This window comes from Phocoena sinus, chromosome 14, assembly GCF_008692025.1.
Source record: "Phocoena sinus isolate mPhoSin1 chromosome 14, mPhoSin1.pri, whole genome shotgun sequence".
NCBI classification, from domain to species: Eukaryota; Metazoa; Chordata; class Mammalia; order Artiodactyla; family Phocoenidae; genus Phocoena; species Phocoena sinus.
The window spans coordinates 89,013,859-89,029,508 of record NC_045776.1 but is presented as its reverse complement, the minus strand read 5'-3'; the positions used below and the strand labels follow the sequence as shown (position 1 = coordinate 89,029,508).

Sequence of the window (15,650 nt, the reverse complement as noted above, 5' to 3'; positions counted from 1 at the left end):
TGGCTGCACCTGTTATCCACCGTCACCGGGTCGGGCCCCGTGCCATGCTGACTGTGGGTGTTCCCAGCACCATCCCTGCCTCTAACCTTGACTGGCATTCCCCCCCTACCCACAGAGGGAGCCCCTTACCTGCCTGGAGGGGAACTGTGCGACCAGGAGCACCGTGGGCCAGCAGGTGCTGGGAGAGCCTCCTGTGGCTCACCTGTAGTGTGGGCCTGAAGCTCACCCCCGCGCCCCCACCTGCCTGGGCAAAGTGGAAGCCAGGTGTATTTCACTAAAATGCTACCATGAGGATGCATCCTTCCTGCCCAGGGTGTAGTGCAGGACCTTCCTTTCATGAGATGGTAGTAATAGTGACAAGTAATTGTAATTAAAATGTCCTTGATGTCAAAGTGAAAAGCTGGTGACCTTTCTGAGTCCCCTCTAAGAAGCTTCTTTGAGATGCTTTGAAGTTTACAGCACGTGGCTAAGAGGCTGGGCTCGCCACCTCCTGGCTCTGTGGCCATGGCGAGCCTCGGTGGTCTCCTCCGTGAAGTGGGGAGATGAAGGCGCCTGGCATAGAAGAAGGGTCCGTGGGGAGTAACGGAAGCAGGTGTGGGTAGTGCCTGGCACGGGCGGGCCAGTGCGGCGAACGTCGGCTCTGACCTCCAGTCCCAGAACTGCGTTGAGGATGCTGGCTTTTGTTTCTTCTGTCAGAAAAGCTGTCCGACAGAAGTTTCCGAGCTAATGAATGCAAATTTCCCATTGTTCTCAAAATCACAGCTATTCAAGGACGAAATGACAAGTTTGCGGCACCCTCCACTGGAGGAGGAGGGGGAGGGTTTCAAACAGGAAAAACAACCCCTCTGCTCCTGTTAAGGAAGCCGGTGCCTCTGGAATCTGCACCCACATCCGCACAGGTCAGCCTGACGATGGCCTGAGCGTCCATCGGATGTGAGGGATGCTGCACCTTGGCACGTGCAGTTCTCAGGATCCACTGGCTGCAGGTCACGTCCCAGCGGGCGGTGTGAGTGGTGGGTCTGTGTGTTCGTTTCCTGGGGCCACCCTAACAAAGCACCACAAGCGGATGGCTGAAACAAGAGTCATTCGTTCCCTCACGGTTCTGGAGGCCAGAAACCTTGCAGCCAACGTGTGTGCAGGGCCACGCTCCCTCTGGAGGCTCCAGGGGAGGGTTCTTCCTGCCTCTTCCAGCTCCTGGTGGCCCCAGGTGTCCTGCGCTCGTGGCCACATCACTCCCAACACCGCCTCTGTGGTGTCATGGCCATCTTCTCTGTGTGTGTCTGTGTCCAAAATTCCTTCTTCTTTTAAGGGGCTCAAGTCATTGGGTTAGAACCCACTCCAATTCAGGATGCTCTCATTGTAATTGACTACATCTGCAAAGGCCTATATCCAAATAAGTTTGCACCCATGGGACCCAAGCGTCAGGACTTGGGCGTATCTCTGGGGGCCACAGTTCAACCCAGAACCGTCTGGGGAATCTGGTTTCTTGCTCTTTCAGGGGCCCTCGCACCGAGGCTGGCTAATTGGAGCAGGAGCCCCAAGAGGCAGGGCAGGAACGAGGGCACTTTGCTGCCTCCCCACACCCCCACCCCCAGCCCTCCGGCCCCAGCCCCGCCCCTGCCCCACCCCGGCCCCACCTCCGGCGCCCCCCCCCTCCCCCGGCCCCAGCCCCGCCCCCCCCGGCCCACCCCAGCCCCAAACCCGCCCCAGGTCCCATCCCGGCCCCACCCCCGGCCCCACCCCCTGCGGGCTGCTTGGTGATGCCAGGAGCTGAGAGATGTGAGGACAAAAGCCCAGTTGCAGGCGTGGCTCCAGCAGGCCTTGGCAGGCCCTACCTGGCCATCGGTTCAGTGGGCCTCAGACCCTGCAGTAACGGCCGAGCCATCTTTAATCTTGACAATTTTCTTCTCTCTCCGTTTGCCCTCATTTCCCGGGGGTACCAATCAATCCCGCCTCTTAGAAGGAATTCTTTGGGAGAAGAGATGTGAGTCAACGCTGGGACACGAGAAAAAAGGTGGGATGAGAGCTCCGGGAACACTGCGGGGAAGCACCGATGTGCGCGACTTTCCTCGAAAACGAAACGTGGGTTCTCAATCAGGCGAGCGGTTACATGTCTTTACTGCTAAAGACTGCTAAAGACTGCGACGGGGGCTATCAGAGACCCGCGGCGGGCAGCTCTGACCCCTTGCCTCCCCGCAAGGGTGCTCTGGGGGGCCAGCCTCTGAGAGCCGCTGCAGCCTCCTCTGGGTCGGCCATCTCCGCAGAGCCAAGAGGGCCCAGGGTGAGGCCCAGAAGGTGCCGACCCAGGATCCTCCCCTTGCTTCCAGCCCCACTGGAGCCCAAAGGCCGGGTGTGCACCATGTTCTCGCCTGCAGTGCGTCTTGTACCCGTGGCGGGGTGAAAGGCGGTGAGCGCCTGTTCCACGGCAGAGGTCCTCCGAGTGGGGTCCCCAGCCGGCAGCGTCACGCCCTGGGGGCTTCTCAGAGGTGCCAGTTCTCCGGCCCACCCCGGACCTGCGGAATCGGATGCTCCGGGTGGGCGCCTGCAGTCTGTGTCCTCCAGGGGTCGCTGCCCACGTTTGAGAACAGCCATCTAAGGGCAGCTGTTGCTCCGCGGAGCCCCCGCCTCCAGGGCCCAGCAGGAGAGTGTCCCAGGGGTACAGCCCCTTGGGGTCGGCGTGCTGGCTCCCTGCCCACCCTCTCTGTCCGTCGGGCGCAGTCATTCATTCTCCATCCACTCTCCCAGCTCACGTCCCTCCGGGCTCTGTGGCTGCTGGGAGATCAGCAGTGAAGAGCACGGACAAGGCTCCCGGCGCTTTGGTTCCAGCGATGGCCAGTGTCCAGCTGGTCCCACCAGCACGTCCGCAGCGGTGTTTTGTGGTCATTTGCGGACGTGGGCACCTGGCAAATGGCTGATTCAAGGAGCAAAGTCGTGGAGGACTTTGAGAGACGGGGACCCTGAAGGCGGGCGTCTCCTTGAACCTTGCACTCCAGGCACCTCCCTCTAGTCCCAGCTCTGCCGTGAGGAGTGTCTGCAAGAGGAAACTGGCCCCTGTCTCACGAGGCAGGTGACTCGGAAGCTCCTGGGAGAGTCAGCAGCACCTTCCCTTGATGCCACACCGCCTGCGCACAGGTGCAGGTTCTGGCGCTTGCAAACTGTGTGACCTTGAGCAGGTCACTGGACCTCTCTGTGCCTCAGTTAACTCATCTGCAAAATGGGGTGAATTATAGCCCTACCTCACAGGGGTGTTGTGGGGAATGAATGAGCTGGTATCTAAAGGACACATGCTAGCTACCGTTATCATCCTTATACGTTCATCTTAAAAAGCTGTACAGAAAGTCAAGTTGCAAACCTAAAGCAAACCAAAATATGCATACTTCGGGGAAATTAACAGAGTATCACAAAAGCAATAAATACTGCCTTGACATTTGGAAGTTCTTCACTAAGTGCACGGGTTCAGTTAGTGATAGAATTCCACTTCAGTCCTCATGGGCCCTCATTGCTTGTCTCCACAGTGAATAATATTAACATACTCACAGTGTGGCAAATGTGGACTCCTCTCTCGTTTTGGAATCAACCCATGGACAAATCTGTGGAAAGCCCAGCCGCAGTTACAGAGCAAAATGTAGATGTTACAAATGATCTCTGACACCATAAAAGGGATGGCGCAGCTAAGCGGGAGACGCAAAGGAAGTATGTTAATGTCTTTTTCCTTTGCGATTCAACATTTTATTTATTTATATTGTGGTAAGAACACTGAACATGAGATCTGACCTCTTAACACATTTTTAAGTGCACAATACAGGATTGTTAACTAGGCACGGTGTTGTACAGCAGAGCTCTAGGTTTATTCAGAGGTGTGTGTGTGTGTATCCCTGGAACAAATATATATAACTGAAACTTTATACCCATTGAACAGCAACCCCAGGAGTATGTTAATTTCTCCTGTAACCTGGTAAGGAGTCCATAGACAGCAGCTAAAGTTGATACTTCCAGAAATAGAGTCTTAAGTGTTCCTTTTAAGGTCACAAAAGTAGCCACCAGAACAGCTAAAAATAATAACATAGCTAAGAAAAATCAAGGGAGGCAGGAACGGGATGTAGGCGGTAGGGGAAATGGACTAAATCCTCATCTTTCATGCCAGGAAGTCAAGGGAAATAGTCTCTGGCTGACAAAAACTAGACCCATAAAATTACTCTGCGTGTCCACGGTGGACAAAATGGGAAGGCCTAACACCAGAAAAAGTCATTTCCTTTGGAGAGAGGGAGAGAGCACAGGAAGCGCTAGCTCTTCATTTTATAGCTTTTTCTGGGTGGTTTGAATTTCTCAGCATGTGCATATTTTACTATTGTAAGTGGAACCTGGCGTGATGGCCTCAGCCACGCTGCGGGGGCCCGGCTGCAGCAGGCGGTCCCACCCGGGGCAACCCCTGCCCTCCGGCCACCTGAACGCACTCTGAGGCTGGGCTGCCACGAGCAGTGAGACTCTCTCTTCAGGTTTGGAAGCACATTTGCCTGTGGGAGACGTCTATTTACAAACCTTTCAAAGAAACTGCAAGCACAGTACAGACGTTTAAAAACAGCATGTTTATATATATATATATATATATATATATATATATATATATATATATATATATATTTTGCAGTATTAAGATAAGTGATTTGTGTCATGTGATTTTTCAATTTTACATCCAGTGAGTATCCTTCAGTCCTACATAGATACCAACGCTACATTTGTCATTTACAATGGAGTATTCCCAGGACTTCCCTGGGGGTCCAGTGGTTAAGGACTCTGTGCTCCCAATGCAGGGGCGCGGGTTGATCCCTGGTCTGGGAACTGGGGGAGGGGGTGGTCCCTGGAGCCTGCGGCCTTGGCTCTGGTGATCAGAGGAGCCCCCGGCTGTGTGGAGGATGGAGGTCGGCTCCCCCCCTGCCCTCGCTGGGAACCGCTAAAAGACAAACTGAGGCATATTGCAAATTTTAAGATTGAACATGGGAACTCCTGGTGGTCCAGAGGTTAGGTCTCCAGGCTTCCACTGCAGGCGGGCGTGGGTTTGGTCCCTGATTGGGATCCCGCATGCGCACTGCCAGCCAAAAACAAAAAGGATTATATTTGGACAAAAATTGATTGGAATGGGGCAACCTAGAACTGGAAGTGGTTAGCAGCGCCCCACCCATAGCAGCTGGAGAAAGTATAGATTAAGCGCTGAAGCAAAGCAAAAGTGATCGTTAACTGGTATGGCTTAAAGCCCAGCTGTGAGTGGTTGGCTGTGATTGGCTATGCGTGATTGGCTGTGTGTGATTGGCTGAGAGTGGCTGTGTGTGGCTGTCTGTGTTGGCTGTGATTGGCTATGTGTGATTGGCTGTGTGTGGTTGTCTGTGATTGGCTGAGATTGGCTGTGTGTGGTTAGCTCTGTGTGATTGGCTGTGTGTGGGTGTCTGTGATTGGCTGTGTGTGATTGGCTGTGATTCTCTGTGTGTGATTGGCTGTGTGTGGTTGGGTTTCCATTTCGTAACCTTGAGGCATTCCCAGGCTTAGGTTTGGGTTTGTTTGCATGTAGGCCATGTATTAGACCCCCCAGACAAGTGGCCTCCTTGTTTAACTAACTTAAAAACCTAAGGAGGGAGAGGATGTCACAAAAGAAGATCCTGGTACCCAGTGTGAGGCAGCATATGACATCAATGTTAGATATTTCCCTGAGTTTATACTTCTAGTGGCCTGAGCTAGGACCAGAGACTTCTCTGTGGAAGATAATAACTGCATCTCTGGGATGGGAATTCATCCCAACTCTTTCTGGCTTAAACTTCTGCTCCCCGGACCTCACTCCCAAAACCAAGATGCCCCAGACTCATCCATCCCAGAGAGAGCAAGGGGTGTTGTCCTTGCTAGATTGGCACTGCTCTGATCCCTGGCATCAGGGGGATGGTGTCTCCTCTCCTGGCACAAGTGACCAAACAGAACATTCCAGAAAACACTCCTTTGGCCTGGCCTGACCTTCTCAGGCACCCACACATGCACACACACCCTGGTCATCCCGGGAGGGCTCCTTTTCAGCCAATGCCACCTTGCACCCCGGTGGTCCCTGCTCTCGCTGCTGTCACCATAGAGTAGCTTCCTCTGTTCTTCCAGTTTTGCAAATAGAGTCGTACATGTGTTTTCCTCTGTGTCTTCGGAGGCTTCTCTCTCAACGTAATGCTTTTGAGACTCATCCAGATTGTTGCATATTTGGTAGTTCCTTTGTTTTTATCCCAAAGTAGCGTTCCATTGTGTGGATGTACAATTAGTTTAAATTATGAAGACCAACAACTTCAAGGATTGGTGAGCACGTGGGGCAGCTCCTTTGCATTTTTTAAGTTAATTTATTTTTATTTTATATTTTTAAAAAACCCATGGGAGTTCCCTGGTGGTCCAGTGGCTAAGACTCCTTGCTCCCAATGCAGGGGGCCTGGGTTCAATCCCTGGTCAGGGAACTAGATCCCTCATGCATGCTGCAACTAAGAGTTCGCATGCCACAGCTAAAGACCCCGCGGCAACGAAGACCCGGGGCAGCCAAAATAAATAAGTAAATATTTTTTAAAAATAGCTTTTGCTTCTTAGGACAGTTTTGGGTTTATAGAAACGTTGAGTGGCGGGTACAGAGAGTTCCCATGTAGCCTAGCCCCGGCCCAGTTTCTCCTGTTATTAACACCTTGCGTTAATGTGGTATATTTGTTACAATTAATGAACCTGCACTGACGCGTCATGATCACTGAAAGTCCGCAGTTTACATGAGGGTTCACTCTCGGTGCCGTACTCGCTCTGGGTTCGGACAACCGTATATGGACATGCACCCACCATTACAGAATGATACAGAGTAGCTTCACTGCCCTAAAAATCCTCTGTGCTCTGCCTAGTCATCCCTCCCCACAAACCCCGGCAACCACTGATCTTTTTACTGTCTCCATAGCTTTGCCTTTCCTGCAATGTCCTAGAGCTGGAATCCTGCGGTATGCGAGGAATTTGCTGAGTTTGCACCTGATAAAAGGGCCTTTTAGGGTGAGGCTGGGAGAAGGGCGGGGGAAGGACACGGTAGGTCCTGGGACGTGCCTGACCCCCTCTTTTCTCCTTTCCGCCAGGGCTCGCCAAGCCCATCGGTCTGGTGGAGGGGCCGGGCGGCCTGGGCCAGGGCGGCATGGCGGCCACACTGCGAGACGACAGCCAGGAGACAGAGGGCAAGTTCGAGGAATACGGGTACAACGCACAGCTCAGCGACCGCATCTCCCTGGACAGGACCATCCCTGACTACAGGCCCAAAAAGTGAGTACGCCGCCCCTCCCACAGACACCTCCAGGCAGCCCCCCGCAGGCCTGGGCTCCTGGCACCCAGATGTTCACAGGATCTGCTGGACAGGCAGAGCGGAGGGAGGGGGGCCCTGGCAGGTGGGGCCCCCACATCCGTCTTCTCTTCTCCGGTTTCTCTGCTCTTGGCCATGGGCACCTTCTGCAGGTGCCCAGTACAGGACTGAGGCTGCTCAGGGATGGCGCTGCCCAGGAAGCTGGGCAGCGCCATCGCCGATGCTCCAGGTGCCGCCACTTATACAAATGACACAAGTGACAAGTGACACAGCTTGAAGCACAGTCTCTGCCAAATGCGTTTGTCCTCCCGCTTTTGGTGCAGGAGCCGCGATGGTGGGTGGAGGTTCTGCTTGAAATGAGCATCGCCCGTGTCTAAAAGGCCTTCCATTTCTGTCACTTGCCTGTAAACCCCTGTCCCCCCCCATTCCCAAAGCCACAGCAGTTGATTCGTCAGAAAAGTCAGACCCCTCGATGGCTGTGCCTCGCCTTCTGGTCACTCAGGACTCCTGGTCTCAGATCATTGCATCCTGTAGTAAAGCAGAGGCGAGACTGGAAGAGAACTCCGTGTTGAGTGGACCTCATTGCTTTACTAACTTCCGCCGAGCAGGGCGCCTGCACCCTGGACATGCAGCCAGGCTCCTTTCTGTGGCCCTGCCTGCAGCTGGCAGCCTGGAACAGGAAAACACTTTCAGCAGCACCTTCTTCCTGGCAGGGGCTGCAGTGCAGGGCTGGGCTGGGCCGGGCAGCCGTGTGGGCAAAGTTGCCCCTCTGAGTCCTGAGTCCGCGGAGCAGCCTTCAAGGAAAGGTGGGTGGGGGGTGCGGGGGAGTGTCTCCTTTCAGCGCCTGTCTTGCTTTGCCCCTCTTCCAGTTGTGGCTTCTGAGACAGGACTCTGGTTTGGGAAGTGGTCCCAGAAGCCCTGGGAGGGAGTGGGAAGGCTGACAGGGAAGGGCCCGGGGCACGAGAAGGTGCATCGTTGTTGCGGGTACAGGCGGTCGGCTGCGGATCAGCTCCACTGGGGACACGGGGCCTCGGGGCTACCCCAGCCCAGGGAGGACCAGGGAGCGGTTCTCACAGGCTCCCTGTTCCTCCAAGCTTGAGGGCTTGCTGTGCGAGGAGTGAGGTGAGATGCCCAGAAACGAGTTTCTAGGGCGCTGGGGCAGGGCTGGCAGCGAGCGCGTGGCCGCACCAGGGAGTGCTGGGGCCTGGGGCGCGGGGACCAGCGCGTCTGCCCAGGTTCCGTGCTCTAGCGGCAGCCGGGATGCGTGGTGGGAACTGGCTGACCTGAGCTGCAGAGTGGGAGGTTAGGCCGTCTTGTGACTCCATTCCTGAGAAACCCCCTCTGTCGCATTATACCCAGAGACCCTGGAGCAGGCGCCCCCCCCACCCCCCCCCACCCCCCCGCCTTGACCACCGCGGCTCGTGATGGCGCTGTTTTATTTTCATGGTTACCGTTGATTTAGCGTAAGTGGTGCTGCTTTCCATTTGCAGCGACGAAATAAAGGTGCCGTTTTGAATTTAAAAAATGCATTTAGGTGTAAAACAGGCCAATTTGGAGAAACATACAAAGTAAATAACAACGCAGGTGGTGCCGAGATGTGCCGGCCACGGACCTGAATGAGCCAGGGGCTCTGAGGGTGTGTGAGTGTGTGTGCACGCGCGTGCGTGTGCATGTGTTTGAGTGCGAGTCGATTTCTGAAAGCCCCCGTTGTGTCCTGACTTCTGGAGGATGAACTAAGTTGCCCACCAGCAGGGTCAGCACAGCTGCTGGCGTTTAGCTCTGAGCGCCTGGGCAGCCCTGGTGCGGTTCGGGGGACCCCCCAAGGCCAACCTCAAGTTCAATAACTCACTAAAAGGAGTCACAAGGCTCAGCAAAGCTGTTACACACGTGGTGCAGTTTGTTATCGCTGAAGGACACCAGGCAGGAGTTTCCAGCCGGCCCTCATGGTGGGGCTCACAGGGACGGTGCCTGATTACCCCCCAGTGGGGCGTGAGCACACTATGGCATATTGCCAGCAGCGGGGCTCCCTCGAGCCTTTTTGTTTGTTTGTTTTTTCCCTTGAGCCTTGGTGTCTGGGTTTTCACTGGCTGACCTCAGTCTCCAGCCCCTGCAGAGGTCAAGCCGAGACCCCAAATGAATCCCACTGTAGCAAAGACCACCTGGCAAGGCCCCAGGCCTCCAGGTGAAGGTGACGCTCTTCTCAGGCAGGGTGTCCCAAGGGCTCAGAGGTCACCTCCCAGGAGGTGCAGGGCATGGACGAGCCAGACCTGTTGCCTTGGCCCCCTCCTGTGCACGTGGTCCTAGTGGGGACACCTCAGCTGACTCGGTACGGAAGTGGCGCCGTGCTCCACCTTCCTGAGCCACGCGGCACATCGGGTCACAGCACGCCGTCCCTGTGACTCCAGGGGCTTGCAGCCCCTGGACTTGGGTCGGAGGCAGTGGGGGGGCGTTCTCCTGCTGTGTCTCCTCCTTCACCTCATAGCATTTGTTGTCATAACTGAAGAAAGCCCCTTCTTGCCCTGTTTCCCAGAGATCGTGTTCTTTTGGTGGTCCTGCGGAACCCTCTAGAACCCCTCCACGCTGCCTCTGCATGGCTGGACCCCTTGCCCAGTGGGCATTGGGCTTGAGTCCAGTCATGACCAAGTTATGATGAAGCTGAAGCCTCTCTGTGACCCCCCCTGAATCCCCCCAGGGCCCGCTTTCAGAGCAGTCCCAGCCCACAGGGGTCCAGCCCACCACCCCCAGCCCTGGGCCAAGGGCAGGGGTCTCCCAACGGTCCTGCCGCATCTCCCAACATCAGAGCAGTGGTGCTTACAGAACAGATGTGCGTCTGCGTGTAGCAGACGCTTGTCGGTCGCCTCCTCAAAATCCAGTTCTCTTTCTTCGGGCAGTAGCTCCCTGTTTCCATGTGGGGACCCATGGGAACTTCCCACCCCTGCTGCAGGGTGGGTCACGTGACCAGGGCTAAGCCAATCAGAGTTCACGGTCCACCAGCCACAGTGATTGGCTCAAGGAGATCACATGGTCTAGGCCAGTCCAGCATAAGCCTTGGAATTACCTGAGGCCATGGCGGGGAAAATCAAGATTTTCCCCAAAAGTAAAACTGCAGGTTTAGGAGCCTGGGGATCTGCACTGTCTTATCATCATGAGGGGAGAGCTTGAGCTCCCAGGGCGCACTTGTGAAACCGAAGAAAAAAATCCGGTTGCAGGGCATGGCAGAGCTGGGATGTGCGGAGGAACTGGGTTCCAGTGCTATGAGCACCTGGATCCAGCTGTCCCTGAAGCCACTTGCAATAAATTACAAATAAATTTAAAAAATAAGTCCGCTAGACTCTGCAGTAAATTAGTATACACACATACACATATATATTTTAAATTTTTTGCTTAAGCAAATTTGCACTGGATTTTCTGCTTTTTAAGCGGAAAGGGCTCCACCCGATGTGCGTGGTGTGTCACTGCACACTCTCCTGTCCTCGGGAGCACTGTCCTCCCATGTCTTGCTGGGCCTGGGATTTGCTCAAGCAGCAGGAGCGATTGTGGCTTTCCCTTTGAGGATTCAGATCCCCCGTCAGAAACCTCAGCCTGCCGAAATAAAAACGGACAGAGTGATCAATCCCAGTTGTCACTCTCACGTCACAAAAGACATCAGGGCGAACTTTGAAAGAGCTGACCTTTACAATCTGCCTTAATTGATAGAAACCCGCTTTACAGAAACTCTGATTTGAAGGGGCGGAGCTCTCTGCCTCCCTGAATTAGAGAATGTGGATTTTATCTAGTTACTCGCCTGGTTGCTTATATCCCATTTCTTCCCAAAAAAGAAGTGAGGAGGCTTTGGCACCAGGCGCGTGTGCAGACCACCCCTCCTACCCCCATGGGCGATGTGGCTGATGAATCAGACGTGGAAAGGAGCCTTCCCACGCCCCTTCCCTCACGCCCCTCCCCCCAGTGCCCTCCTGTCCCACAGGCTCTGCCCGGGGCCTCTCTGGAGCTTGCTGCCGCTGTCACTCGACCCAGAACTTCCCTCTGCACTCGGGACTGCATCATGGGGATTATTCAAAGCAGTGACAGCCCTCATGAGAGTCTCGCTTAAAACACGGGCTCCAGTCCCCCAGGGGCCTTTCTGACGAGGAACTGGGGTCTTCTCATGAGCATGACCAGGCATCCAGTCTTCTATATTTGGAAGTGAGATCTTCCCTGACCTTTAGTCCTCCAACGGGAATTCCCCTTATTGCCTACCATTCTGGGGGCTGGGTTGGTAAGACTTAAAACCCAGTTTGAAACGGCTGAAGCAAAAAAAGGGAATGTATTGGCTCAGGTGCTGAAGGGTAGGCTTTCAGGCACGGCTTGATCTAGGGGATGCCGCTGTTAGCCATCAGCTCTGCCTGCCTTCAAATCGGCCCTTGGGTCAGTCAGGATCCTGGAAGGAAATGGGTGACATCCTCAAGAGGGATGTGGGCAGAATCTAGGAGCCCCACGAGGGATGTTGAGGCACCCAGGGAGTGCAGCAGTGGCTGAAAAAGCTGCTCAGTAAAATACAATATCCTGGTGCCTGATGTTCTGCAGTGGGGGGGGGGCGTCAGAAAACTTTTCCTGAAAAAGGCCGTGTGTAAAAACCTCCCTGTTCTTCTTTACTCTCACAAGACTGCCACACTCACAACACTTGTGACATCAGATGTGTGGGGCTTTCCCACACCAGCCAATTCTCAGACACCAGCTGGGTGTCCTACACTTCGATTCAGTTCTGACACTCTCTGCCTAGAGTCGGCATCAGACCCCACAGGTGCGAGGCTCAGAAGCCAACCTCAGCTCCAGGCTCTGCCCCGGCACTTGTGACCCCTGCTCGGCTTCAGACACTTGCTAGGACTGCTCACGGAACTTAGGGACACTTGTGTTTACTGGCGTGTTCTAGAATGGAGACGCGATGAAGGACACGGGGGAGGAGCCGGAAGAAGCGCTGCACAGCGGGAGGCCTGGGAGGGTCCTGAGCCCAGGAGCGTCTGTCCCTGAGGAGCCGGGGTATCCCACCCTCCTGGCACTGGATGTGTTCGGGACCCCAGAAACTCTCCAAATCCCGTACTTCAGAGGCTTTTACGGAGGCTTCATCACGTTGCCATGATCCATTTTTAGCTTCACTTTCAGCCCCTCCTCCCCAGAGGGTGGGGAGGAGGGGCTGAAAGCGCCAACTTTTTTTTTTTTTCTTTTTGCGGTACGCGGGCCTCTCACTGCCGTGGCCTCTTCCCTTGCGGAGCACAGGCTCCGGACGCGCAGGCTCAGCAGCCATGGCTCGCGGGCCCAGCCGCTCCGCGGCACGTGGGATCTTCCCGGACCGGGTCACGAACCCGTGTCCCCTGCATCGGCAGGCGGACTCTCAACCACTGCGCCACCAGGGAAGCCCTGAAAGCGCCAACTTCTAATCGTGGTTCGGTCCTTCTGATGACCAGCCCCCAACCAGGAGCCCACCCAGAGCTGCCTCATTAGAACAAAACTCCCTCCCGTCAGCCAGGGACTCCCAAGGCACTCGGAGCTCAGTATGAACACTCCGACCTCGCCCATCGCCCTGGAGGTTCCAAGGCTGCGGCTCTGTGTCTGAGAAGCGGCTCAGAGACCAGTGCATGTTTCTCATTACTTCATGAGCTAGACAGTACATGTTTCAGGCTTTGGGGCCGTGCGAGAGCAGCCACAGCCAACAGGTACATGAACGGGCATGGCTCTGGCCCCAAAAAACTTTATTTGCAAATCCAGGAGGCAGCCTGTGGTGTGGCGTGATTTCCCCCAGAGTCTTACCTTCCTCACGTCACCCGGTGTGACCGATCGTATTTTCCAAAGGTGGACGCAAACCCCTCGTCTGGAACCTTGCCCCGCCCGCATCAAGAGGTGGAGACAGTGTCCGTCCCCTTGCAGTCAGGGGGGCTTTTGAGGCTGGTCATCCCATCGAGGAGGGCGGACGTGAGGCTGTGGAGCTCTAGGGCTCCCCGCCCGCCCGGCAGGCGCCCTGGACCAGGGGCCGCCACGTTGTGCGGAAGCCCCCGCGCGCTCCGGCAGAGCGGCCAGGCGGCCAGGCGCCGAGAGCCGGCGCTCAGAGACCCGCCAGCCGGTGCCGCCTCAGCCCCACCCGACAGCCCGCTCCACAGTCCCTGACCCGGCACTGCCAGCCGAGACCTGGCAGGGGGCCGCGGCAGGAAACGAGATGACGACGATCCCGCGCTGAGTTTGCCTGGCGCCGCGGGAGGAGGCCTGAGGCTGGCGCTGCAGCAGGCTGACACGCGGGCTTGCGAGGCTCGCTCGCGGGCACTGGGGGAGCCTTGCGCTCCGCAAACAACAGCCGCTGCGCGTTGTCACACATCGGTGGCCGTGCCTGGTGCTTAGGAGGCCCTCAGGAAATATGCATGGAGGATTAAATGAACCAATACATAAATGCAAGCTCTGTCTACGCCTGTTTGAAACTTTCAGAGTTTGGTTTCCTGAACAGCCTTTAGCCCCCGGAGCCCATCCGTCCAATCTGGCAGGTGCAGTCATCACAACACACGCGGGTGGAGGAGCGTGTACGTGTGTGTGCAGGCACACGTGTGTGGGCATGTGTTCCCACCTCAACTGGCAATTCCATCCACTCTCAAACCAAAGTTCTCTCTACCTTTCTCCGTTAGATACATTATTGATTTCCCTTTGTCTGGAGGTAGATAACTTTTCTGATTAAGCGGTGGCTTTAATTATGCCACAGAGCACATAACAAAGATCTTGATTAAGACTGGCCCACGGGATAATGGAAGGAAGACTGGCAAGCCCAAATTAAACGGCATCGTAAAAATGAACGGCCTCGTCCGAGGCCCCGTCCTGCACTCCCGTGCAGTGATGCCCCCACCCCACCCCCGGTCAGGGCTGGAGAAGTCTCAGTGCGTATGAATCGTCTCTGCTGCGCATGGCTCGGCGGTCAAGTGTAATGAGTGCGGATTTAGGGGATGGTGATCGCGAGGCACTGGAAGCAGGCACCGCATGCCACGTGCCAATCCGGCTCCACATGGGGGCTCTGATGCCACCGGCATTGAGGGTCTGCAAGTGGAGGCAAGGGTCCCAGATGGCGGGATGGAAAGCACGGTGCTGTCAGGGAAACGAGCTGGTTTCTTTCCTCCTGCTGCAGCCAGTAGACCCCCTTCCCTTCCCACCAGGCCCAGGAGCTCAGGGAAGGAGATGCTTGGGGAGGGCGGGGGCCCCTCAGCTGAGGCTGCCCCTCCGCCTGGGACGCTCACCGAGGGGAGCAGGCCCCACCCGCTCACCCTCCTGTGTGCCGGGCTCTTCCTTAGAGCCAGCTGGTCCCCCTGCAGCAGGGTTGGAGGCTAACAAAGCCAGACAGGAAAATCGGAGGCCGCCTGCCCCGTGGCTCCGTCTCAGCTGGGAATTTGCTGGGAAGGGGGAGCCCACTCAAGGGCCCCGTGGAGGGTCCACTCAATGTGGGGCTGCCCCAGATCCCGTCGGGGGCCGGACAAACAAGTACCAGGGTCCCACCTCTCCCCTCCCTTCCACTGTCCACCCTAAGGGCTCACTGATGATCCCCAGGGCCCTGCTGGGGCTGCTGGGGCAACAGAAGACACCTGCGCTGAGCTGGACCCTGGCATGGGGCGGGTCATCGGCCTCTGGCCCAGCCACCCCAGGGACTGCCCTAAGGAGTGCCTGGAGGGGCTGGAGGTCACATGCCCTGAAGGTCGCACACTTGGGCCCCGATGGACCTCACTGCCCAGGCAGAGACACTCCAGGTGGGCGCAGGGGTCCTCTGCAGCACTGCACCCAGGGATGTGTGGTCTGGCCACCCTTGCAGTCCGCTCGCTCTCCTGGGCATGAGGAGCAGGCCTCCAGGCAGCCAGACGGCGACCGTGCCCGTGAGCACACGACCCCACGTGTTACTGTCCCACCGGGCTCCTATGAGGGGTGTGTGTGAGGGGCCTTTCTGTGCACGGTCCAGTGTTCTGTTTCTGACCGGCTTTGGCTCTGAGCTCTGAGGGTGGCGTGTGTGCTCATTTCTCCTTGAACACGTGGAGCAGTGATTCTCAGGCATCTCAGCCCAAGTGTCTCTCCAAAGGTGCGTGTGGGTCGCCCGCAGCTGTGAGTGAGGGCCTGGGTGTGGAAGGGTGAGTCTGAGATCCGTACTCACCCTTAGCTCCGCGCACAGGCTCCTCCAATGAATATGAGCCATTAATGTCTCCACAGAGCGTGGCTGTGCGCAAGGTGCCCGTGAGGGCGTGCGTGTGAATGCACCATGGGCAATGTCTCCACAGAGTGTGGCTGTGCCCAAGGTGCCCGTGAGGGCGTGCGTGTGAATGCA

The 15,650-nt window shown here is 56.3% G+C and overlaps 1 protein-coding gene across 1 annotated transcript in view; it reads left to right on the top strand.

The window, feature by feature from the left end:
• The window catches only part of GALNT9 (polypeptide N-acetylgalactosaminyltransferase 9), a 90,779-nt gene that overhangs the window by 17,256 nt on the left and 57,873 nt on the right, over nt 1-15,650 (top strand). Inside the window, exon 2 of the mRNA XM_032602837.1 lies at nt 7,119-7,299. Within this exon, the coding sequence (XP_032458728.1) occupies nt 7,119-7,299 (181 nt within the window). The remainder of the gene's footprint in view (nt 1-7,118; nt 7,300-15,650) is intronic.